The sequence below is a fragment of the Candoia aspera genome, chromosome 1 (genome assembly GCF_035149785.1).
Source record: "Candoia aspera isolate rCanAsp1 chromosome 1, rCanAsp1.hap2, whole genome shotgun sequence".
Classification (NCBI taxonomy): domain Eukaryota; kingdom Metazoa; phylum Chordata; class Lepidosauria; order Squamata; family Boidae; genus Candoia; species Candoia aspera.
In genome coordinates this window covers 54,163,294-54,187,542 of record NC_086153.1, presented here as the reverse complement: position 1 = coordinate 54,187,542, position 24,249 = coordinate 54,163,294, and the positions used below count along the sequence as shown (strand labels likewise).

Below are 24,249 nucleotides of genomic sequence, written 5' to 3'. Positions count from 1 at the left end.
ACCAGGCTAGAACCCAGGAGACTGTGAGTTCTAGTCCGGCCTTAGGCTCAAAGCCAGCTGGGTGACCTTGGGCCAGTCACTTTCTCTCAGCCAGAGGAAGGAGGCAATGGCGACCACTTCTGAGAAACTTTGCCAAGAAAACTGCAGGGACTTGTCCAAGCAGTCTCTGAGAATTGGACATGACTGAATGGGGAAAAAAATCATTATCTTAAATATATAGTTTTATAATACAATCAAAGGTTAATGAGAGATATTAACACACAGTTACAAATATACTTCTGCAAGCACTTGTTACAAACCATCTATCACTGGCTTGAAAAAAATCCTCTAGTTCTAGTAATAATTGCGTTATAGTATATATTTTGCAATTAACAAATACAAATTATACAAATAATTTGCAAAACTAAGCATTCAGAATGCTCAAGATGTATTTTTAATAAAGCTATTAATTTCTAATTAGCAACTTAAAAATCCTTGCTAGAAGGATAACAGATATTCACATGCATACAAATACTTTGAACCATAGTAGCAAAGGGTAAAGGTAAAGGTTTCCCTCGACGTAAAGTCCAGTCGTGTCCGACTCTAGGGGGCGGTGCTCATCTCCGTTTCTAAGCCTTGGAGCCGGCGTTGTCATAGACACATCCGGGTCAGGTGGCCAGCATGACGACTCGGAACGCCGTTACCTGCCCGCCGAAGCGGTACCTATTAATCTACTCACATTTGCATGCTTTCGAACTGCTAGGTGAGCAGGAGCTGGGACTAGCAACGGGAGCTCACCCCGTCACGCGGATTCGAACCACCGACCTTCCAATCGGCAGCTCAGCGGTTTAACCCGCAGCGCCACCGCGTCCCTATAGTAGCAAAAGGTTCAGAATATTTTTGAAGACTGACAGGTTTGATCAGGCTAATAAAAACACAGGTAGGAAACCTGGTTCACAGCTGTCTCTTGCTATGAAAATGAGTTAATGTTAAAATCTGAACTCTAAACAAGTTAATCCGAGTCCCAGAAATGCTTACATAAATTCTGCATATGATAGGGATGGCTGCTAATCATTAAACATTTCTAACAGGAAGGCACTTGGAGACCCACAACACTGAGAGATGTATTCCAATGGTGTAAATGGAACATTTGCTAATTAAAAAAAAACTGACTTCAAAAACTGAGCTAAATCATCATTTGTGTTAATCATAATTTGTTGAAGAAGCTGTAGTGGCTTGGTTCATCTATAACACTAAGCTAAACGGTTGTTCTACATGGCAGCTTTAAGCTGCTTGTCTCCCCTGCAGAAACTCGCTGGAAATGAAACTGGCTTAAGAAATTGCCATCTGGATTTCAATCTGTTCAGCTTTGGCAACAATGATTATTTATTTAGACTTATAGGCAAAGACTCTGGTTGGGAGTTTTATTTGGACAATAGTTACCAAGACCACTGCTTCTTTACTCCTCACATCCATGCCACAAAAGCACCTACTGCTCTCCTCTCCATGGTTTTTGAGGACATGTGGTTTCCACTGATAGACCTTTTGTATGAACCATCTCTCCATTAACTCTCCCTTGCATTTGATACTTTGAACTTGTTGGTCCCATCCAGTGTGTCCACCAGAGGTCTGGGAGAAGAAATCATTTTTACCATTTTTCCTGTCACTTGGGCTAGAAGGTGAAAAGGAAGAACGTTCTTCAATTTTACACAGTTAAAAAAGAAAAAAGAGAAGTCCACCTTTTCATTGGTCCACTGATGAACTGATAAAAAAGGTTAATATTTCACAGCCCACCAGTGGGGAGGAAGTCCAGTGGTTCACTGGTCCTCTCCCACCAGCTATCACTCATCCATTGCTTACACCTGCGGATAGGAATGAGTACTTCAGAAAACCACTTAATGGAGATATAGAAGGGTTCCACATAAGGCTTGAGATCTGCCTCACGAAAAGATTCAGTGGGATTCAGGCTTTTTGTGGATATGCTCCTCTTGCTGGGCATAGACATCCTGGAAATGGTTGGGGAGAACAGCTATTATTAAAAATAAAAGGGGAAATTATTGTAATTCATTGCTTTAGGGAAGGAAGCAATGCAGAAACTATATAATATGAATAAATATTTAGTACACAGGATTTGGGAGATTGGTGAAATTCATCCACCTTCATAAACAATCCTGATCCATATCATACATATTTTCCAATTAAGTATTTAGATTGCATCTGCGTCCTTCATCTGTCTGAAGACTCTAGAGCTTGTTTTACCAATGAACTGATTCATTTCACTTAGCTATTTCAATTTGTTGTATATTTATGGACGTATTTTTATTTATATATTCATCCATCATGTCGACCACAATGCAACTTCTGCAATGCTGTTTCTATCATGTTTGAACATGGACAAGTAATAAAAATATAAAAAACTCACAAGATGTTGCTTCACACAAAAGCTTTCAGATATCAGTATGTCGGAACCATATACTGAAATATGAGAGCTGCATTTATTTTACCTTTCCTTTGGAGCCGATGGGAAAAAAGGCTGCCGTGAGTTTTAATTTAAGAACGCCAGAGTGCTTTGAATTGATTGTATGTGGATTGGATCTTCTTCTGAGCCAGCAAAACATGAACATCCATTTGTTTCTGTGTCTGTGGCACAATAACAGGCAACAAAGTGCAGAAGTTCATGCTTCTGTGCTATTTAATGCACCCAGGGAACCATGTAGTAAAACAGAGAGGATCCAGTGAAAACCAGGTCTTTAATTGTTTGTGGAAGTCCAGGAGTGAAGGGATCTGTCTCACCTCTGGGGGAAGGATGTTCCAAAGGGTGGGAGCTACTGCAGAGAAGGCTCGCTTCCAAGACCCCGCCAGATGGAACTCTTTTACAGGTGGGGTCCATAACATGCCCTCTCTGCATGACCGGGTGGGACGGGGCGATATGATGGGGATGAGACGGTCACTCAAGTAACCTGGCCCCGTGCCATGTAGGGCTTTAAAGGTAATGACCAACACCTTGAATTGGACCCGGAAGCAAACTGGAACCCAGTGCTGCTCGCGCAGCAAAGGTGTTACATGTGCTAACCTTGGGGCACCTAAAATTGCCCGTGTGGCTGCATTCTGGACCAGTTGTAGCTTCCAGATATTCTTCAAGGGTAGCCCCATGTAGAGCGCATTACAGTAGTCCATATGAGAGATGACCAGGGCATGAGTGACTGTTCGAAGGGCCTCTCACTTCAAGAAAAAGTGTTACTGGTGCACAACCCGAAGTTGAGCAAAGGCCCTCCCGGCCATGGCTGCCACCTGCTCTTCGAGCAGGAGTCGTGAGTCCAGGAGGACCCCCAGATCATGCACCGGGTCTGTCTGGGGCAGTGCAACCCCATCCAAGACCAAAGATGACCACCCACCCCCAACTCCCTGAGCTGACCCAAAAGGATAGGGGGTTGATGGTATCAAAAGCCACTGAGAGGTCAAGGAGAGCCAGGCTGGATGAACTGCCTCCATCCCACTCCCGCCAGAGATCATCCATAAGTGCGACCAATGCCCTTTCCATCCCATAACCGGGCCTGAAACCTGACTGAAAGGGGTCTAGATAATCCGTTTCATCCAAAATCCTCTGGAGCTGCAATGCCACCACTTTCTCAACCACCTTCCCCAGAAAGGGGAGGTGGGAGACTGGATGAAAGTTGTCCAGGTTAGTAGTGTCCAGCAATGGTTTCTTGAGGAAGGGGTGCACTAGCACCTCCTTAAAGGCTGCTGGAAATGCCCCCTCTCAGAGATGTGTTTACCATTGTCTGGACCCAACCACACATCACCTCCCAGGCTGCCTTCATATCTAAATTGGCAGGTGGTGGCATTTACAGTCTGGAGGATCCCGTCCACTTCCTCAGGCCCAAGAGGATCAAACTGTTCCCAGATAACATGGTAAGTACGTTCCCTGGGTATCTCCACCAACCCTGTCTCATGCTTGGAGTCCAATGTGGACCGGATCCGAGTGATTTTATCCTGCAGATGCCCAGAAAACTCCTCAGCACGGCCCTGTAGGTGGATTTCTGACCCCCCTTTCCCCAAAAGGAATCAGGTGATCTTAAATAGGGTTGCTGGGCGGCATTCCGTGGATGCAATAAGAGCAGAGAAATACTGACATTTTGCCGCTCTTACCGCCAGAAGGTAGGCTTTCACTTTGTTCTTGATACTGGAATAACTATTAGGAATATCTCCCCCTCAGTTGCACTCATTAGTGCTCTTTCCAGATCTAGTCTGATCACATATGGGGACAGGTTCCCATTTTCATTTCCCATCCAAACCCCATATTTTCAACATGTGCCCATGATACAGTAAACTCAGTTTTCATTAAACTGTTTGGGTAGAGGTTGCTTTTGTCACTTCCTAAACCCATCTAAACATTTTCATGCTTCAACAATCTGCAGGATTTTCTGATGCAAATCAATTATCTTCCATCCCCATTTACAACTAGCTTGTTTGGGACTTTACAAACCTCAGAATTCAAACTCATCTGCTACTTGTATAAATGTTAAATATGCGTCTCATTTGCACACACACACCCCATTAATTTTGTTGGTCATTTTCATTTATACAGCAAAAATATTAAATGCTCATAGTTTTTTAAAAATCACCAATAAAATGATCCTCTTTTTCCATACCATTCATTCTATTTTAGCATAATTGTCATAATCCATCTGGTTCAGTTAAAGGATGAATTGGATGGGAAAGTATCCAATAAATTATATTTTCACTTATAATTTTTAAAAAATGTTTTAGGAACATTCCCTGCAAAATCTGCAACCATTGTAGTAGAATATATTTATATATTTATCTAATTTGTATCTTATTTATATAGCTGCCCATCTCACTTTTACAAAAAACTCTGGGTAGCTTACAACAAAGTTAAAACAGCAATAAATAGCTAAAAACACTATAGTTATTAGCAATTAAAACATTAAAAATATAAAAAATATAATCATAATACATAATGAGTGAAATAGGGCTATTCATTTCAGAGTTCTCCATGTTTTTAACAACAAATAAATCATAAGATTACACTCTGAAATGGGATATATAATCCAAATTACACTCCAAATCATTCCAAGTGGATGTTGTTATCCTGCAAAATGGTTAAATATTTTAAAAGTATTAGTTCATAGATTCATAAACAGAAGGATTGGAAGAGACCAAGGAGATCATCTAGCTCAACCTCCTGCCCACTGCAGAAAACTACTGCTCTAGTATCCCCAACAGATGCCATCCAGCTGTCCTGTTCAGACTAAGTACCAGACAGATTCTCTTATTCTTTATTAAATAACTATTTACAATAAGTAAGTCCTTGATATGCGAGACTGGGCTAAGCAATCCCAACTGGGCCGACTGGATCTGACTGGAACACGAAGGCTGGAGGCAACAGTTCTCAAACTGGAACAGTACTGGAATGACACTGACGCTGAATCTCTGACTCACTGGATCTGGGATCAGGACTACGAACAACAGACAGGGATGAATTGAAGGCTTGGAGCAGGACTCAAACTCAGAGCAAGGTTAGACTCGGCTGGGGGTTCTAGACTAGGCTGGGTACTCTGAACTTAAGACTTGAAGACAAGGCTTGAAACTGGAACTAGGCTGGATTCGGCTAGAAGCCCCAGACTAGGCTGGATTCTCTGGACTGGAGGCTTGGAGCAAGGCTTGGAACTTGAAACTCAGCTGGACTTGGCTAGAATCCCCAGACTAAGCTGGCAACCAGATCCTGAACACAATAGCTGTGAAATTCCTGAACGCAATGGAGCATGCGAAGCACGGGTGCGCAGGACTGAAGGCAAATGGCGGCGCTAGAACATCAAGGCTTGCCCACACTGCTGAGGAGATTGTGGAGTTTCATGGCTGGAAGCAAGGCAAAGGCTGCTGGGCACAGCTGACGCTGATTCCTCGCTGGCAGCAGATGCAGGATTCAATTTGTGTTCGGAGTGGAGCTCGAACGCTGGTTCCTCTTCGGCCACCGATGCTGACTCCGACACCGGTAAGGACTCTTCTCCCGAAGCTGCAGGCTTAGAGGATCGGTTGTCTCTGGCAGCTCGCTCTCGGCACGGCTGCCTTTTATTCCGATCTTTGGTGCGCTTGGAGTCTCCTGCAGCCAATCGGGCTGCCTTCTCCTTCGCGCATTTTTCAGCCCGTCTCTGGCACACACTGATTGGCATATTCAAATCCTCCTCCGGATCTCGCCCAATCAGCGTTGTCGATTCTTCCCGCTCTGCTGAGTCATGCTGGAGTTTTGTTTCTCCGATTCCAGCCCAATTAGTTTCCAATTCCTCCTCTGACTCAGAAATAATTTCACTTTCCGAGTCAGAGGCAAGCTTGGTTCTGACACCAGGCTCTATTAAAAAACGAGAATAGTATGAGAGAATCCACCACCTCCTCAGGCAGTCGGTTCCATTGTACATACCTTGTACAATGTATTACATAAGCCAAAATGCACGTTATATGCCAAAATGTGCAATTCAAGAATGCATTAATATGCAAAAATTCTTCAGAGGAGAGAAAGGTAGGGAAAGTGCAAAAGGGTAATGGATTAACTCAGAAGCATGCTGGGAAACCAAATCTCCTTCCTGTACTGATTAGCACACACCATTTAAAATGGTATATGGACTCCTCAGCTAGGCCACAGAGCAAAGTCTTCCCCTCATTTATCTGCAACATACAATGGATGGTTCAAACTAAGAAATCCATCATGTTTAAAAGAAAGGAAGAAAATCACACCAAGGAACTTTCTGTCTGGCTCTAGACAACCAATCTTTTATTAACTGGGACTGAGGTTTTTTCTTCTGTCATGAAGATGATATTATTACTATTACTATTATTATTACCATCTAGAACTGACTTAATCATGTTAAAGGATAATACAGGATATAATTTAAAGAACCAAAGGAATAGTTGAATGAAAGCAACTGAACCTTCTCTTCTATATAGGCTTCCCACTGGCACTTCAATGTGAAAACTAGAGTTTTCAACTGAAGATTTGTGTGGGTGAATGAAGGAAAATATTTTTAATAGGTATGCAAAATAAGAGCCAAGACTCAGGGGCTGCTTACCTCTATTTTAGTTGTATTATGTTTTAATGTTACCGCCATCCCTGAAATACAAGGATTTTAAGAGAACAGAATGAAACAGGCAATTCTCAAATCTTGGCATTATTTTTACTCATCAATTCCAAATTCCCCTCCCTCTACCTCCTATTTGGGGTCTGCAAAGTGTTGAATACAGGAAATCAATTTTATACAGCATCCACTCAAAATAATTTTCTCTCCTAGCTGGGTTGTAATATTGGGAGGAGGTTCTACTGGGAAAGAGTTGCTAGGTCAATTGCCTGCAGGGAAGTAAGCTATGGGTGGGCTTAGCTCCAATTATTGTCCTATGCTTTTTCCTCTTAAAATACTTATTAATTATTGGCAGAGATCCCTGCAGTTTAAGTTAAGCTTAAGATGTTTTGTTCTACTACAGGCCTTCTATACCTGCTGGATATCCATTGCTTTTGATGGAGACACCCATAAAAGATTTCAAGTGGACTTAGTTGTCATAGGGCTGGTTAAGAAGTGTACTAATCAGTTAAAGAACATGGTAACAATAAATACACATTTCTGTCAGGGAAATCAGCAGTAGATCCCACTATTCCAAACACTCCAAATTGAAAGAATGAACAACTATATGGCAAATAAGGTTTAATGAGGTTTGCTCAACATGGTTAGCTATGTTTTATTTAATTTACCCGATTATTGGGTTTGCATGACACCTGAACTATACATCAATATCACAAGCTAGAAATATTTAATCATAAACTATATTTTACCATAGTGTGCTATGGAACCCCCTTACTCCCCCAATACAAGTAATGCATAGTAGGTGGAAAACTGAGATGTAATCTTGTGGAATCTCAACTAAAAATGTTTTACAGTGCAATCCTATAAATATCTTCTCAGAAATCCCATTGAGTATAGAGGGACTTACTAGGAAAAAAAGTATTACTATTAAGTTATTATGAATTACCACTATAAAGATCTGAAAACAGGGAAGTAAAGCAATATGGCTAGAATCCAAACAGTTGGAAGAGATGGATTGTTTTTGTTTCTTTTTCTACTAACAGAATTATTCTTGCAAAAGTAGAAAATTTAAGCTCTGATGGTTCATACATCAATAATGTAGAGTGAGGAGAGCAGATGACAAAAATGGATTTGTTTTTTCTTTCTTTTTCCTTAGCAGCTTTTAGCATCAACAACTGTAAATGGTATCAGATGCTGTCCCGTTTCTTTTCAGTGGCTCTAAAACCAACTCACTTCCTTTCAATGGATTTATCTGAATCTAAACCAATTTGAATAAAACCACCCCAGTCCTTTTGTCTCTCCCATTACAAGTATTGGATAGCTAATATTATTATGCTGAATAAAAACCAATTCATCATATACAAACAGCCTACCTTCTTGACATCTCAGTTTGATAACAAACTGAACTGCTTTTAGGAAGAACAAAATAAAAAGTAACTAATAGGTGCAAATGATATTTGTGTAATAGCAAATATTCTCACTTTACAAATATTAAGAATAGCAACAAACAAGCATGCATAGGATTTAGCCTAAGACAGGACACTTTGTTTGGCTTTACAAATCAGAATGCATCATAATGTGGTTTGTTTGGCTAGTGTGTTGTGTAAAGTCACCCATTCTGATTTCTAAACAATAAAGTGTGGCTCAGCAAAATGACTAGATGGAGCCAAATCATATTCAACAAACCATGATTAACCAAACCATGGCTAAGCATGGGTGGACTCAAACTTAGGCTATGACTTTGAAGTCATTATTTCTGAGTAGACCGTAACTGGATTGCCCCCTTAACCCTAATGATTAAAACTGATCTGCACACATTCTCAAAGTAGAATCACTGCAACTGTAACCCATGTCTTCATCACCTCTAGGTACTGTGATGCACTCCACTCAGAGCTGCTTTTGAAAACCACCCAGAAACTATGGGTGGCAAAGAATGCAGCTGTCTACCTAATGGTCGATGATAGTTGCTACAGCAGAGTAACATCTCTGCTGCAGATACTACATTGGTTGCCAATTGGTTTCTGGATGCAATTCAAAGTGCTGCTGATAATTTATAAAGGCTTACATAGCTTGACTCTCACCTATCTTTCAGACTAGCTCCTCTAATAGAATCTACCAACAGGTAGAGTCTTCTTGGGTTAGGGTTAGAGTTATGCTTCGGTTCCTACCCCACATGTAGCTAAGGGGATGTGGGCACAGGCACAGATCTTTTATATTGTGGGTCAGCTGTGGTAGGCAGCCTTCCCCCCACCCCCCATCAGATTGGCCACTTCCCCCAGTGAGCTTTCAGAGTGCAGTTAAAATGCTTTTAATCCATTGGGCATTTTGTCATTAGAAATGTTGGGTGGCCTTACTATGGAATTCATCAACAATGTCAACTCATATTTAACATTGTCTAATGAAACAAGCCAAAGATTCAAAGACCATCTATAGGTATTTAAGGTGTAGTTGGAATGGAACACAAGTTGTTATTATATGCTGATGACACTTGGTATAATCAACAACTTCCAAGCTTCTCAACCCAAGTAAATTTTATGAACATACAATAAATTGGAATAAACCTATTATGTCACCAATTGCTAGTAAGATCTCAGCCCTTTGAGGTATGCTAGATCAGGCAACAATTATCTCTTTTTAACTGCCGCTCCCAGTTAAAAATTATGGGTTTAATTTCCAGATTTTCGATTGTACCATTGGGCATATACATTAACTTCTGTCTTTCTTTGGAATGAAAATGATTTTGAATATGAACCTCTATGGGTACAACTAGAAAGTTATTATCTGGCTCCTCTGAAATCCTGACAGGTGTTCAGCTCTAATTTGTTTGGAAATTATTGATAATAAAGACACCAAAACATATTACTGGGAAAGAGATTTAAGTCTGATCCTTCTTCTGAGACATTGACTGTCTGAAATAATTCCTAATTAAAGATGGTGCATGAAAGGTTTTTTTTTTAAAAAAAACTTGGGCTGCAAAAGAGGCTAACACCTTTAATCAGCTTACTACTACTACTTTTAAGACTTTGGGGAGGCTATAAAAAATATAATTTACCTAAAACTCCTCAATAGCAATTTATTCCATTGAAATACTTGTTATTTTCCCAATCTGGATGCTTTGATGTTTTGTTGCTTTGTATTTTTAAAATTATGGTTGGTTAGTGCTTTTTTAGTTTCATGTTGGATACAGTGGTGCTTAAGAGTTTGTCAACCCTTTTGAATTTTCAGTATTTCTGCATAAATATGACCTAAAATGTGGTCTCTTCTCCACACAAGTCTTAAAACTAGATAAAGAGAACCCAATTAAACATTATACTAACATTATACTTGTTCATTGAGTTATTGAGGAAAATGATCCAAAGCTACATATTTGTGTGTGGCAAAAGTATGTGAACCTCTAGGATTATCAGTTCATTTGAAGGGGAAATTAAATCAGGTGTTTAAATGGGAATCTGATAATCAGGTGAGTGTGGGAGGTCCTGCCTTATTTAAAGAACAGAATTCTGAGTATTCACAATCAAAGTCTGATCTTTAGAACACAGCTTTGTGGAAGTGTGTCATGGCTCGAACAAAGGAGATTTCTGAGGATCTCCAAAAAAGTTGTTGATGCTTACCAGGCTGGAAAATATTAAAAAAATATTTTCAAAGGGTTTGGACTCCACCAGTCCACTGTCAGGCAGATCAAGTACAAATGGAAGCAATTTAACACCATTGTTACCCTCCCCAGGAGTGGTCAACCAACCAAATCACATCAAGAGCAAGGCATGTAGTACTCCAGGAGGAGGTCTCAAAGAACCCAGGGTAATATTTAAGGAACTAAAGGCCTCTCTTGCATTGGTGAATGCCAGTGTTCATGAGACCACCATCAGGAAAACTCTGAACAATAATGGTGTGCACTGCAGGGTTGCAAGAAGAAAGCCACTACTCTCCAAAAAGAACATTGCTGCCCATCTACAGTTTGCGAAAGATCACATAGATAAGCCGGAAGGCTACTGGAAGAATGTTCTGTGGATGGATGAGATCAAAATAGAACTTTTTGGCTTGAATAAAAAGTGTTCTCTTTGGCGAAAGGCATTCTAGCATAAGAACTTTATCCCATCTATGAAACATGATAGTGGCAGTATCATGACCGAGACTGATTTGAAAGTGGTTTTAAAAATGACAGGCAACAAGAATGACATGGAAAAAGATGCTACATTGAACATACAAAAGAAACTGGCTGATGTCTTGATAATTAAATGGGATATATAAATAACAAACCAAGAGAGTGACCTGGATAATTTTCCTATATTGGATTTACAAAAGAGGCTTGTTAAAGCTTTGAAGAATTTTGTGAGAAGGAACAAAAAAAAAATGAAAAAAAATTAAGTTCTAGGACATTATTTGAAGGGACAAAAGATTAAGAACATTAGAAGTAAAAGGGAGGAATATAAAGTTGATTTACTTTCTCAAGGTTAAAATAGATTATGTTGTTATCTCTGGTAAACTTTAATGGACTTTTGCTGATCATTGTGTTGGTAGCAGCCCTTCCCTGTCCTTCAAGGACTTTCCCTATACCCTCTATAACCTTCAATATAGCTGATAATGAAGGGAAATCATGTAAGTCCTTAATTTCCCTTTAACTGCAAGCCAAAGCACTACATTAGCACTTCTTTGAACATCCAAACCCCATTGCCAAATTCAACATCACTCCAAATCTTATATTCATGGGCATACCAGTTTGCATGTACTTCTTGTTTTATAATGAGCAGAACATGCCATGTACCTGAAATGAGGTCTCCTGGACAACAATTTTTTTAAAATAATTTTATTAAGTTTCAAGACAAAGATAAAAGCTACAAAAAAACAAAAAGAAAGAAAAAGAAAAAAACTAAAAAGGTGTGAAAACACAAGATAATTTTTTTTTCAAAATTACAGAAAGATGTAACTTCCAACTTTTAACAGCAAGGATATACAAAATTTTCCATAAACAATCTCTTACTCTATATTAAACCAAAACCACATTATTTCTATACATCATTCCACTTTAGCACATTATAAAAGTCACTAAGTATAGTTATTCCCCCCTTATATTAAAATAAAGAAAAAAAAATCATATAGATCGGATAGTGGAGTTGGAGAAATTTAATCCTAAACAACTTTCCCCAAAAGATAACACTTATTTAATTATTCCCTTCCTACTACTACTCTCTACATTTCTGTCTACTATAATAAGAATCAAACTAAAAAGCACATAAATTGTCTGCCATTATACTTAATAGTACAACAGTTTTAAGAATCTCAATCTTAATAACCCCCCAAAAACAAAAACAATTCAAAACAGTAGCCTTAAATCAAATCCTTAAAACATCCAAATAAACATTTTAATACCTTAATAATCTTAATCCAAATCCATAAAAGCAAATAACATCAGTCAAACCCTTAAAGCAATCCAAGATAAACATTCTTTAACCTTTATCCCACTTAATAAACCAGAGTATTTACATATCCCCACAATGTGCACAGAGCTTTTCTCTTGAAAAAATCAAACAGCCCAACTGCCCCCCTCAAAAATTCCAGCTTCTCTTCAAAAACCCTCCCATACATAATGACCCCTTCTTTTTCATGGCATTCCACCAGAAAGTCAATTTCACTTATTGCTTGCAGATCTCTCTCTCCCTTAAATTTCTCCAACTCCACTATCTGATCTTCATCCAGCTTCTCAATAGAAATCCCAATCTCACTCTTAGAAGAAACACTTCTATCACTGTTGAATTCCTCAATTGCATCCACCACATCTTCAACCTGATGGCACATTTTAGACCTCATATTTTCCACGATGCCCTGAATATCTTGCATAGAAGCATGGTAGAAGTCAGAAGAAATCTGTTTAAAATCTTGGTGGAAGTCAGAAAAAATCTATTAAAATCTTCCATGTCTCACACAGTAGATTATAACACCCCCTAGGAGCTTAACCAGTGAAATTTGAAGATACAGAAAAGTTCCAGAAAGTATTTACACAAGCAAGAGTGAGATAGGCAGACAGTTCCCAAAGGAAAATAGAAACAGAAAGCTGAAGGTTTAAATCAGCCAATTCAATGTGTAGGAAAATGCTAACATCCTTAGCATGTTTAGTACAAAAATAATAGGAAGACAATTGTTTCCTCTCAATCCTGCTTTATATTTGGAAGGAAAATGAAGCCCAAAACTTAAAAAAGAATTTTTAACAAGTAATCCCAAAAATAACGATAAGCACCAAGAGAGCCAGCTTCTCCTTGCTGTAGAAAGCCTCTCTTAGGGTACGCATACTTTAAAAAAAACACATAAATTGGGTGCTTTAGAAATGAGGTGGCCAGTCTTAGGGTCCCTTTAAGGCTACAGCGTGGCTTGGAAAATGATGACAACCCTGCCTCCCAGCTAGCTCTTAGCAGTCGAACACAAAATGCTGTTTGTGATCTTCCGGTTACAAACAGCAGTCCAGAGGATAGATGGAATAATTCCAGGTGTTCCCCTTTACCTGGAGAACATTTCTGGGCTTTAGGAAAGCCTGCCTGAGCCCAAAGAACATTGGCACGTTGTTAGCTCTGCCCGCTAGACCTGTGGGCACAGCTGCTCAGTCCATTTCCCCACTGGATGTCTCCATTTGGACAATTTTATAAAAGTTGGTCTCAATGGATAGCAGAAATCCAACATTTGGAGATTCTCATCCTCTGTTCTGATCAGAGGGATGCCTAAATTCCTTCTTAGGGCACCCCTCAAACAATATTTTATATCCTAATTTTAAAAAATGGATCCTTAAATTACAAAGCATCTTTAAAACTGCTACAACTTATACAAGGAGTCTGCCACAGAAATTAGAGACAATTAGGCGTTATAATAGCTATGGCATCATTTTCCAGATGCTTTAAATGTTCATATTATGACAATATCCATCCTTACTTTTAAAACCAAATGAAAGTAAAATGCTTATTCCTGTTTCAGCATATGGGGATAGGGGTGCTTTTATCTGAAGAGCAGGAAAATTACTATGTGAATAAAGTGACATTCTGCTTTTTCCCATAGCTGAGCTTAGTAAGGTGAAAAGCAAAAGCAAAGTAAGTGAGTATACCTGAATCTAGCTGTATAAAATAGAAAACCAAATAGCAAGAAAATAGTAGTCACTGCGTAATAGGATTAAGAGAACCTCAAAGCAACAAAATATACATTCATTACAATAAGGAAAGGATTAAGGTGGCAGTTCTATGATTATTTTCTGATCGGCTGAGTTTCTGTGAACATGGTGGAACTTCCTTATTTTTGAATAAGCACATGCGGAATCAGACAGAATATCTGGTCCTGTTTGAAAGGAAAGAGCATAGTAAACAAAAGTGGGCACATTGTCTCACAAGGATATCCCTTAATAATATATTACATAGAATTTAAGATAAAAATAAAAAGAATGGAACATCCCTCCACCTCAAATAGGGCAATCAAGAAAATACCAATCTAAGGAGATTAATCAACAAGGAACTGGTTTCTGGACTGTTGATGAAAACTCAGAATGTGGTTAAGAGGATGTCTTCATGATACAAGTCATTTTGCATGACTGTACAGTATAGTGATTTAGTGTCAGAGTAACAAGAGACAATCTAAAGTTCAGGTCCCCAAACCATCATGAAGTTCACTGGGTGACCTCAGAGTAATCATTCTCTCAATCTAAGCTACTTCAAAGAATGGGTATATGGCTAAAAAGAGGGTAGAATCTCTAGGTATCCTGAGCCTGTGGAGAAAAGACAAGCTAAAAGCTGAAGAAATGGATAATATAGCAGTCATTTTTGATCAAGCACAAGAGATAAACTGAGGACACTTTCACACAGCCATAATCCCACTGTGACAGTTTTGTGCTGTATACAAGAGTTTTCACTGTTGCATTCAATTTGCTCACTGAACTAGTCAAGACTCCTTCCAGTTGGTCAATGGAGGGTGCAAAACCAGCATCTCCCCTCCTTCCCTTGTTCCATTTGAGAAAAAAGAACAGAAGCAAACCAACTATGATTCTCTTGAGAAAGCAGCAAAACTGCCCTTCATAACAGTCAAGGGGATGGTGACAGAGCATCATGGTATCTTGGGTACAAGAGGAAAGGGGAAGTCCCAGGAGGTAAGACAAGACAGTTCTCATTTATGGGAAATAGTCTGCAGTGCAACTCCAGAGGAGACACAAAATATTCTTCACAGCATTTCCTTTGGAATATGTGCCAAGTGTCATGGAATAAGGGTGGTCTTGGATTGTGCCAGCACTTGTATGAGGAAGGGGCTGAAAATTCAGAAAAATCATTTATACTGATTGACGTATCACAAAGTTAAAACCTAATTAAAATATAATGACTATTCACATTAATTATCAACAATGTGCTCTGTATAAGTAATGTTTGGGAATAAGCTATTGTGTTTGCTGTATCAGTAATAATTATGTCTGTTTTTGTCACTTCTTTATTCAAACATCAGCAAACTGAAGGTATAGTACACCATGCAAAAGAACATCTAGAGCCAATTTCATAGCAATGTCCTTTGGCTTTCTTGATATTTACAAGAGGATTAAACAGCATGCCATTTTAACAATGCTAACATCTGTAACATCTTATCTCAGTGCTGCCCAAGGACACATTAGCCAGTTATCTTGTGCTCAAGAGGAATTTTGCCACTCACTCACTATTGCTAGTATTTTCCACTGTATTTATTCACAATAAAAAAGACATTTAATTACCACAATTTCTCTTCTGGTTTTCTGCAACCCTCCAGTTTTATCATTCAATCCCTGCTATATTAACATTACAAGTTTAAATAATTTCAAAACTTAACATTTGTCAAAGGAAAGACAAGACAAAGGGAAAATATATGCTCATGAGCAGTCAATATAGCTAGAGGAAGAAAATAACTCATCTTTTTGACAGGTTGCCATGTCAGATACAAGGAGGAGAAATGCAACAGATGGCGTTTTTGCTTCTCTGAATCTTCATATCAGAAGAGGTATAATGCAGCTATGGGATAACTTGATCTCATCTCTGAGGAATCTGACATCTGATTCTGGATGTTGATTTTTTCTCTAATCTTCCCATTCCAATGACCATGTGGAACATTTTCACTCCTTTCCCACTTGAGAGGGAGCTGATGGATCTCTTTCATCATGTAAAAGAGTTTTATATTTCCACTATGTGGAAATCTTTGTAGAGGCTTCTCTTACAGAGAACTCAGTGAACAAACAAGAGAAAAAGGCAATACTGTAAGGCAAAAATGTTTTGCCTGGTGGTTAGAGCACATAAACCTCAGCATCATTAAAAGAGAATGTGTATGTGATGCTCCTATATATGTTCTAACAATTAAAATAAAAGTTGCTTACACTTCCTTCCCCACACATAACTGTTCATGTCCCAGCAAGATTGATAGAACATGAGAAAGCAAAGGCACTATTGAGTTTATATTTTGGGTTCTGAATTAATTACTCTTGAGTACCGACTTCTCCTGGCTCCATACTAAAAGCACAATGAGTTCAGGACAAACAACATATAAATCAGTTTACAAATTGAAAACCCCAGTACTTAGCAACAGTTACTAGCTTAAATTATTTTTTTTTTAAAGGAGTTTAAACACATTCACAGGGGATAAAGATGGTTATAGTTCTTAGCTACAGAACTCTTGATGATCAAAAGGGATACAGCTCTACCAATACCAATTAAAAAATGCCTTTAGGCTCTGCTTGTATATTTGGTCAACTGCCGAAGAAAAAGACTGCTGGACTGTATGCTACATGAACATTCGGCCTGATCCATCAGGACTCCCCCTTTTCCCTATAAGAAACCCAGAGCGAGGGAGAGCGTGCCCCCCACTCCACTACCTTCGGAGAAGCTACTATGGAGAAGAGTTACTGTCCTCAAACGTGTGTGCGGACTTTCCTTTTCTCCACGCGACTTGCCCTCACCAGCTTCACAGGCAGCTTGACTGGTTCGCAAAGGAACATTCGTAATTGACCCATTTTCCCATCTCCCAAGTAACAGCGACAAGCGGCGAAATAAAGTAGCCGCCAGAGAGTGGCAGCGAAGGAGCTCCCCACTATCCAAAGCGTAAAGAAAACAGTCCGACGCAGAATGGAATATCCCGCAAAGCAGCCCCCCGGCAAGCCTCGCCAGGCTACACCCTCGTACCTGGGCGGCTAGCTACGCCTCGTCTACGGAGGAATTCCGCCTACGCTTTGGGCACGTCCTGGTTCCCGCCCAGTCTTTCCTGCAGGTGGAGCCACGCGAGCGCCGCCTGGCGGGCGTGCAATTGTGAAGGGCGGGGCGGCTTACCTAGTCCAGGTACGAAGGTGTTGAGGAACAGACAGAGCACGGCTACAGGGAACGGCATGTAGGGGATGGCGGCGCGCAAGGGTCCCTTCTTCTCGCGCACTTGCACTACCACGCCGCCGGAGGAGGCGGCGGCGGCGGCGGCAGTTCCCCGCGCGACATCGCCAGCAGCCGGCCCGGCAGCGTTCCCTTCTTTGGGGCCATGGTCCATGACGCCCGCTTTAGCCGGCTGAGAAGTAGCGAGGGAATGCCGGAGTAGCTGCGCCCCAGAGAGTCTCCGCTCGAGTGAAGCTCTGAGCAGGAGTCCGCGCCTGCCTAAAGAGGCGCCTGAGCTCAAGTGGCGGGATTTCAAGGCGACGCGCGGAGCTGAACGCGCGCCCAAGCCCCCGAGTACGCCGCTTAAAGAGACCGCGCGGCGCACGCTCTCGGCTCTCGCTTATCCTCGTCGCACGCGCTTCGCCGGCCGGAAAGCCGGCGGTAGAATTACGGTCTCGCTTCTGTCTGTTCTCACAAATTCTCCCGGATCACCGTCACGTTACAGAAGGACCTCTCGTATCCTCACCTCCTCTGTTCCCCCAGAGTAGTTTCTGTAGCAAGTTACGAACAATCACTCCTCACCTCCACTAATATTCCCTTTCACGTGCATAGTCATTCGGACAGTGCAGTACTTGTAATGGGATCACTTGCCCCCCCAACCTTCAGCAAAGGATGGTTACCTTGCTGTGGTGTTGGAGCTTGAGCACCTCAATGATGCCATGAGCTAAACCGTGAAGGGCCACCCAAGACAGGAAGGTCATGACAGAGAGGTCAGACTAAATGCGATCCCTGGGGAAGGTAATGGCAACCCACCTCAGTATTCTTGCCGTGAAAACTAAATGGATCAGTACAACCAGAGATATGTTGGTATACCATCGGAAGATGAGACCCCCAGGTCAGAAGATGGTCAAAATGCTACTGGGGAGGAACAGAGGATGAGTTCAACTAGCCCCAGACGTGATGACGCAGCTAGCTCAAAGCCGAAAGGACGGCTAGCAGCCGAGGGTGCTGGTGGTGAATGGCGAATCCGATGTTCTAAGGATCAGCACACCATTGGAACCTGGAATGTAAGATCTATGAGCCAGGGCAAATTGAATGTGGTTATTGGTGAGATGTCAAGATTAAAGATAGACATTTTGGGCATCAGTGAACTGAAATGGACTCGAATGGGCCATTTCACATCAAATGACCACCCAATCTACTACTGTGGACAAGAGGACCACAGAAGAAATGGAGTAGCCTTCATAATTAATAGCAAAGTGGGTAAAGCAGTGCTTGGATACAATCCAAAAAACAATAGAATGATCTCAATTCGAATTCAGGGCAAGCCATCTAACATCACAGTGATCCAAATATACGCCCCAACCACAGATGCTGAAGAAGCTGAAGTAGAGCAGTTCTATGAGGATCTGCAGCGCCTACTGGACAACACGCCTAAAAGAGATGTTATTTTCATCACAGGAGACTGGAATGCTAAGGTGGGCAGTCAAATGACACCTGGAATTACAGGTAACCATGGCCTGGGAGAACAAAACGAAGCAGGACATAGGCTGATAGAATTTTGCCAAGACAATTCACTCTGCATAACAAACACTCTCTTCCAACAATCTAAGAGACGGCTTTATACGTGGACTTCACCAGATGGACAACACCGAAATCAGACTGACTACATCCTTTGCAGCCAAAGGTGGCGGACATCTATACAGTCAGTAAAAACAAGACCTGGAGCTGACTGTAGTTCAGATCACGAACTTCTTCTTGCACAATTTAGGATCAGACTAAAGAGATTAGGGAAGACCCACAGATCAGCTAGATATGAGCTCACTAATATTCCTAAGGAATATGCAGTGGAGGTGAAGAATCGATTTAAGGGACTGGACTTAGTAGATAGGGTCCCGGAAGAACTCTGGACAGGAGTTCGCGACATTGTTCAGGAGGCGGCAACAAAATACATCCCAAAGAAAGAGAAAACCAAGAAGGCAAAATGGCTGTCTGCTGAGACACTAGAAGTAGCCCAAGAAAGAAGGCAAGCAAAAGGCAACAGTGATAGGGGGAGATATGCCCAATTAAATGCAAAATTCCAGAGGTTAGCCAGAAGAGATAAGGAATTATTTTTAAACAAACAATGTGCAGAAGTGGAAGAAGACAATAGAATAGGAAGGACAAGAGACCTCTTCCAGAAAATTAGAACCATCGGAGGTAAATTCCAGGCAAAAATGGGTATGATCAAAAACAAAGATGGCAAGGACCTAACAGAAGAAGAAGAGATCAAGAAGAGGTGGCAAGAATATACAGAAGACCTGTATAGGAAGGATAACAATATCGGGGATAGCTTTGACGGTGTGGTCAGTGAGCTAGAGCCAGACATCCTGAAGAGTGAGGTTGAATGGGCCTTAAGAAGCATTGCTAATAACAAGGCAGCAGGAGACGATGGCATCCCAGCTGAACTGTTCAAAATCTTGCAAGATGATGCTGTCAAGGTAATGCATGCTATATGCCAGCAAATTTGGAAAACACAAGAATGGCCATCAGACTGGAAAAAATCAACTTCTATCGCCATACCAAAAAAGGGAAACACTAAAGAATGTTCAAACTATTGAACAGTGGCACTCATTTCACATGCCAGTAAGGTAATGCTCAAGATCCTGCAAGGTAGACTTCAGCAATTCATGGAGCGAGAATTGCCAGGTGTACAAGCTGGGTTTAGAAAAGGTAGAGGAACTAGGGACCAAATTGCCAATATCTGCTGGATAATGGAGAAAGCCAGGGAGTTTCAGAAAAACATCAATTTCTGTTTGATTGACTATTCTAAAGCCTTTGACTGTGTGGATCATAACAAATTGTGGCAAGTTCTTAGTGGTATGGGGATACCAAGTCATCTTGTCTGCCTCCTGAAGAATCTGTATAACGACCAAGTAGCAACAGTAAGAACAGACCACGGAACAACGGACTGGTTTAAGATTGGGAAAGGAGTACAGCAGGGTTGTATAATCTCACCCTACCTATTCAACTTGTATGCAGAACACATCATGCGACATGCTGGGCTTGAGGAATCCAAGGCTGGAGTTAAAATTGCTGGAAGAAACATTAACAATCTCAGATATGCAGATGATACCACTTTGATGGCTGAAAGCGAAGAGGAACTGAGGAGCCTTATGATGAAGGTGAAAGAAGAAAGTGCAAAAGCTGGCTTGCAGCTAAACCTCAAAAAAAACCAAGATTATGGCAACCAGCTTGATTGTTAACTGGCAAATAGAGGGAGAAAATGTAGAAGCAGTGAAAGACTTTGTATTTCTAGGTGCGAAGATTACTGCAGATGCTGACTGCAGTCAGGAAATCAGAAGACGCTTAATCCTTGGGAGAAGAGCAATGACAAATCTCAATAAAATAGTTAAGAGCAGAGACATCACACTGACAACAAAGGTCCGCATAGTTAAAGCGATGGTGTTCCCCGTAGTAACATATGGCTGCGAGAGCTGGACCATAAGGAAGGCTGAGCGAAGGAAGATCGATGCTTTTGAACTGTGGTGTTGGAGGAAAATTCTGAGAGTGCCTTGGACTGCCAGAAGATCAAACCAGTCCATCCTCCAGGAAATAAAGCCAGACTGCTCACTTGCTGGAATGATATTCAAGGCAAAACTGAAATACTTTGGCCACATAATGAGAAGACAGGACACCCTGGAGAAGATGCTGATGCTAGGGAGAGTGGAAGGCAAAAGGAAGAGGGGCCGACCAAGGGCAAGGTGGATGGATGATATTCTAGAGGTGACGGACTCGTCCCTGGGGGAGCTGGGGGTGTTGACGACCGACAGGAGGCTCTGGCGTGGGCTGGTCCATGAAGTCACGAAGAGTCGGAAGCGACTAAATGAATAAACAGCAACAAGCCCCCCCAACACGCGCCTGCCCATTTCTTCCTTGCTACATCTGACCTCGGTGTATTTCTTTGTTTAGTTACTTGCTTGAACTGACTGAAGGCTGTTGCAATAGCAACGCTAATTCAGATGTACAAGAAGTATTACCTTCCTATAAATTCAAATTAAAAGCAAAGTACCCAATATTTGCTCTGGTGTAGCACAGATGCATTTTTCTAGGGCATGTTAAAATACAGTTTTCCTAGTTTCAATCCACCTCTCCATTTTCATACGAATTCCTTGGTAGACTCTCATTCAGTTTTTCATTTCCTTGCATGCAGACACCTACAAGGGCTCTCTTACCTTGTTTCATACAGGGTAGAGTTCTTCTATGAATTTTACATCCACAGAGGAAGGTTTATAACCATATTCACTGCCATATGAGATGAGCATCTCTTTTTCCTTCACTCTGGATCCCCAGTCCAGAATCATATTCTCATCTTAGCTATGGCTTTCCCTTGCCTTGAGATGGAGATGGCATTTCTAATGCTATGACCAGAGTTCTTCCCTTAATCCTGTTTGTCCTAACAAGACAATAGGACAAGTTTTATTCTCTTCCAGCTTAAGAAACATATAAATCAGCTCTGTAGAGAACTCCTTAGAGAAAAGATTTTCATATTGGAAGTAGTAAATGGGTGAAGCGCTGTGCTTGCTCCCAATGGGGACTCAGATTAGAGCAGTGTTTCCCAACCTTGCCAACTTTAAGATGTGTGGACTTCAACTCTCACAATTCTCCAGCTGAGGAGTTGGTCCACACAACTTAAAGCATGCTGGCTGGGGAATTCTGGGAATTGGAGTCCACACATCTTAAAGTTGCCAAGGCTGAGAAACACTGGATTAGAGATTGTAACTCATCATCTTGACTCTTCATCCTCTTTCAAATATTGACAACTTGTGGCCTTCCAAGTATTGATGGATTGCAACTCTCATCAGTTCTTACTGTAGATGTTGCTGGCTAATCCCAGGTTTGGCACAGCCCTAATCAGTCTATTGTTTATCTCTGGCATGATTGGGTCCCTTTTCTTAGTAGCAGCTAGCATATGCAATGCCAAAAGGATTGCTTTATTTAAAATAGGGTAGGTTATGATGGATGCAGAGGATTATAGCAAATTACCAGTTTAACAGCAAGCAATGTTAAACACTGTTAGCATCTGCTATTTTAGTGCCTGGTCCTCAGTATGGCAACACTTGAGAGTCAAAGTCCAGTTCTAGAAACACCAGATCCAGGTAATCATCACCAGCTTTTTGAGTTGGCTTTTGGTTTGCTAGTAGATCTTTCTGATGATTTGTTTGTTGGTTTATTTATTTTAAAGATTTGTATGTTCACCCATTTTAGAGCACAACTCTGGGCAGCTGTTAGTAGCTAATGAAAAAGGCATATTCTTGATGCCAGGTATTGTTGGATGGCAGACAGTTTCATTCTGCAGAAAGAACGTGTGGAGAAAGAAACATTAGAGTTTGGAGAATATATTTTATAAGGAAGTATTCTTGAAGCTGGTGATTGTCTTGGCTTCAACCCATCCTTTTCAGCTACCCACCCTGGTGTCAACAGTGAAATATCTGTCTTTTTTTTTTTTAGAAAAAATAATTCTGATTTATGAAATCGAGAAAAGTTTTCTCAGATTGTTTAGCAGTTTGGGTGTCCTATTCTAATTTTATTTTAAAATAGGATTTTAGTTTATTGCCCACTGAGAGTGAGGGACCAGGTGGGAGAGCGGAGTACCTGAAAACTCCTAGTTGCTTCTCATTTAAAAAAAACCCAGCCCAACCCTGCTGATAATAGACTGTTCACATGAAATGGAATGGAATTTAAAAGTGGGCTTCAAAATAAAAGAAACAACTGGGTCTGTGCCAAGAAGGCTGGGTGGAGGGGGAGGGAAGTGCCATTCCTATCTGCTTCAAATCGTGACTGAAATCCCTGAATCTGCTTCTTCCTGTAATAGAGAAGTGTAACCTATGAAACTGGATCATGGCCAACAAATTCATAGTGGCCTGAATGGATTTGCATGGCCTTTTTTGATTAGACAGACAGATCTTGAGGAATGCAGCCAGTGGAATGGTGGATCAATCTGCCTTTTGTTTATTGGGCAGAGGGAGGGGGAAATGTTTTAGAAGGCCTCTCCACTGCAAATACTGTATATAGACACCCACACCCACACACACACCATGCACACTAACACTCATGCTAGGGATTGAGCCTCTGAGCCCACAAATCCTTGAATTCAGTAAATCACAAGTTCCTTGTACCTGCATTTGATCTTACATAACGGCAATATTCCCATCTCTGAATGTATCCCAAAAGAAGAAAACAGTTGTACAACAGAGGTCTCTGGTCATGGAGGCACAGAGCCTAGTGACTAGATGGAATAGGACAGTCCCATAGCAGACCTGCTGGGCAATTGGATTTCAACAAATCATCAGTCTCCAAAGGTTCCTCAACATACCCTGAGTCCGCAACAAAAGAGGTCTGGTGCAGTATAAGATACAAAACACTACTTTCATGCCAGAATGCCTTAGCCCAGCTCAACAGCAAACTGGCCATGAGATGAAGACATGATCTCAGCAAATGGTAAGTGGGCAATCTTTGTGCTATAGCAAGCAGGCTGTGTTCCAGTTAGAACCAATTTATCCAGTAGATTAATTATGGGAGAAACTCCTACTAATCCCACATTTCCTTGAGATAAAGGGGGTCAGGCTAGGAGATGATGTTTTTCAGTTGTAGCATTGAAGTTATGCTACAGCTCCCTTTGGAATTAGGTAAGCCCCCACTGTGAGCATCTTCTGGAAAGCAGGAAAGATAAGCTATGTGGTAGAACCTGTGGTCTCTATTATGCAAGCTTAAATTGTTTGATTGTATAAGGTTGTTGCTGTCTTGTATTTAGGGGCATATTTTATTTAACTGTAATGGTAGAACATTATAGTATTTTGTTTTCTTCG

General features: G+C 41.0%; 1 protein-coding gene across 4 annotated transcripts in view; it reads right to left on the bottom strand.

Moving 5' to 3' along the window:
• The window catches only part of STUM (stum, mechanosensory transduction mediator homolog), a 71,444-nt gene extending 53,650 nt beyond the window's left edge, over positions 1-17,794 (bottom strand). For 2 of the 4 annotated variants that reach the window (XM_063304291.1, XM_063304292.1), the window contains exon 1: positions 17,369-17,793. In XM_063304291.1, coding sequence (XP_063160361.1) covers positions 17,369-17,576 — 208 coding nt within the window. In that variant the 5' untranslated portion in view covers positions 17,577-17,793. Of the gene's footprint in view, positions 1-17,368 lie in introns of all 4 variants that reach the window. The other 2 variants (XM_063304290.1, XM_063304289.1) reach the window with 2 other exon arrangements.
• Between the last annotated feature and the right edge of the window lie 6,455 nt (positions 17,795-24,249).